At 47.5% G+C, this 2,352-nt stretch overlaps 1 protein-coding gene across 1 annotated transcript; it reads left to right on the plus strand.

Annotated features, from left to right (window-relative positions):
• The first annotated feature begins 669 nt into the window (after positions 1 to 669).
• Positions 670 to 1,550, plus strand: LOC119341989. The gene is made up of 2 exons (XM_037613835.1): positions 670 to 988; positions 1,071 to 1,550. The coding sequence occupies exons 1-2, from the start codon at positions 713 to 715 to the stop codon at positions 1,398 to 1,400; spliced, it is 606 nt and encodes a 201-aa protein (XP_037469732.1). The 5' UTR covers positions 670 to 712; the 3' UTR covers positions 1,401 to 1,550.
• The last annotated feature ends 802 nt before the right edge of the window (positions 1,551 to 2,352 follow it).

The following is a 2,352-nucleotide window of genomic DNA, read 5'->3' on the forward strand; positions in this document are numbered from 1 at the left end:
TGCTGCAGCGAACCGTTCGGTTCTGTTGGGATGGGGGTGGAAATGCTATGAGATTCGCACGCGAGATCCGGCGTACCTAAGAGCATTCACGTGAAAAATGTTGTCAGCTGATGTCATTCAATACATTTAGGAAAGAAAAACAGTCGACTCCCTTTTATTTATTTTAGATTTTTTTAAGCGATTTTGTTTATTTTAAATTATTTAGACAAATTTATTTCAGATGCTACTGATGATGAATCCGAGAGGAGGATATTTGTACGAATCGAACTTTTTTTTTTGAGACAATAGTACGAATCGAACTGGATGAGGATATTAGTACGAACCGGACTGGGCCGACGGCCCAGGCGGCCCCCTGCCATAGTAAACATAAATACTCCCCAAGGTATTTCTTGCGTTCACCTAAAAAAGGGTATTTCTTGCGTGGCTGAGGTGAAAGAAGAAACAGAAAAAAAAAACAAGAAAGAAAGAAAAAGCAGAAGAGGGAACTGCCCTAGCCGTCGGCCGGCGCCGGCGAGCTCCTCCTCCGTAAGCCGCCCCGCCCTCGTCAAGTAGTTACTACAGGTGACGACCCCGCCAATCTTTTATTTCCTTTGTGTCTAGGAAAAAGAAGGGGATCCGATTACGATTTCAGATTTAATTCTTTTTGTTTCCTTTGTCTAGTAAGGAAAGGGATCCGATTACGATTTCAGAATTAATTTGGATCCAAGACAAGATGTCGTCGACGGTCTCGACGCGACCGTCTTCACCGAAACTCGGCGAGCGCGACGACGTCAACGGGCTGGAGAGCTGGGACGATCCTATTCCCAGACGGTCGCAGTGGACCGTCCAGGACCTCTGCGATGCGTTCGTCGCCGCCTCCAAGCACCAGCTCAGCCTAATCCCCCAGCCGCCGCCCCGCGAGGAGCGCGCCCGGCTGAGGCAGGAGCGCGAGCGCAGCTTCCTGCTCAACGTCGCGCTCCGCAAGTACGCCACACAAAACAACGTACAGGTACTCAGGCTTTTTCTGCTCTCTTTCTCTCTCTCTTTTTCGAAGATATACTCATCGTCACTGTCTTTGGTGTTACTTTCAGCATAGCGAGTTACAACTCGTGGAAGTGAAAGCTAGGAACTATGTCTTTGAATGCCCAAGATCCTACTTGCACTACAACATTCTGGTGAGATGCCCAGATGGCACGCACACCATGTTCTTCGCCGAGGTGGACCCTGAACGCGCTGGAGAGGAGGATGTTCATCTCTGCACCCCTCTGCAAGACACCGACAACAATGGCTCCTGTTTCAGTTGCAAACACCGAGCCAGGGGCCTTATGCATCCCACCGGCGCTGGCTACTTGGGCGGGCACATGGAAACCAATTTCCTTGACTTTGAGCTTCCAGATAGCAGTGATGATGAATATATCTGAATCTACAAACCTCCCTCTTGGCTGAATATTAGTCTGTGTAATAAAGTCAGCTATCTCCTCGGGAGTGGAGTTTGGTTTTTGGATTGCTGTCACCGTGGATGTATTTTATTTTATTTTCATTTAAATGCTATGTTTAGCATATAATTTCAATTTTTCCCCTGATGTTCTTGTGACCATTTTATTTTATTTTCATATAGTACATCGGTGCGATAGCTTGTTCCAACCGAGTGGAGGTGGCTTTATGTTCTCTCTACATTTACCTGTTTGCTAGAGCAACTCTAGCAGAGTCGCTATAGTGGCCAATCACCATAATAACCATCAATATACCGTTTCCCCACTAGAAAACCACTCTACCGGATTCACTATATAGTCGCTACCAGCGGGCCATATTATAAAGAAAAAATAGACCCAGTCGTAGTTTTTTGAGTTTTTTTTATGATAATACGTGTCTCATTCAAATTATAAAGATCAAAGTACAAGTCATGTAAGGACCGACATGACAAAATTGAAAAGATAGAAAAACATCTCTGAGCTTGACACCAACGCCTGTCACCTGCTTTCGGCACCACCACAGTAGCCACCGAAGAAACGAAATGCCAGATCACCTACTCACCCGAGGTCGACGCGACTCCATCGTTGATAAGCAACTTTGCGGACCTCCAAGGTGGCTCACCAAAAGTGAAGCCACTGCTGTTGAACGAATCAGATCGGGGCAACAACCCGGACATGCCATCGAACTCCAGATCCGGCACCCCACCACGACTAAGACACCGAAGGAGGAAACCACGCCTGCCATCCAACGAAGCTAACACATGTTTCATCTTTCATGTGCCGTCGATGCATACCACAATCTGCATCCGCTCCTGGACTACTTCCCAAGCTCCGAGCCAACGTTGGAGCAGACGCCAACGCAACCGCGGAGCCCGAAGACACATGTTCATCAGGAGGATGC

This window comes from Triticum dicoccoides, chromosome 7B, assembly GCF_002162155.2.
Source record: "Triticum dicoccoides isolate Atlit2015 ecotype Zavitan chromosome 7B, WEW_v2.0, whole genome shotgun sequence".
In the NCBI taxonomy this organism is placed as follows: Eukaryota; Viridiplantae; Streptophyta; class Magnoliopsida; order Poales; family Poaceae; genus Triticum; species Triticum dicoccoides.

Excerpts from the sequence above, each read along its gene's own strand:
- LOC119341989 (XM_037613835.1), top strand. The coding sequence starts at position 713 with ATGTCGTCGACGGTCTCGACGCGACCGTCTTCACCGAAACTCGGCGAG. Across the intron at positions 989-1,070 it reads CCACACAAAACAACGTACAG|CATAGCGAGTTACAACTCGT; the intron begins GTACTCAGGCTT and ends TGTTACTTTCAG.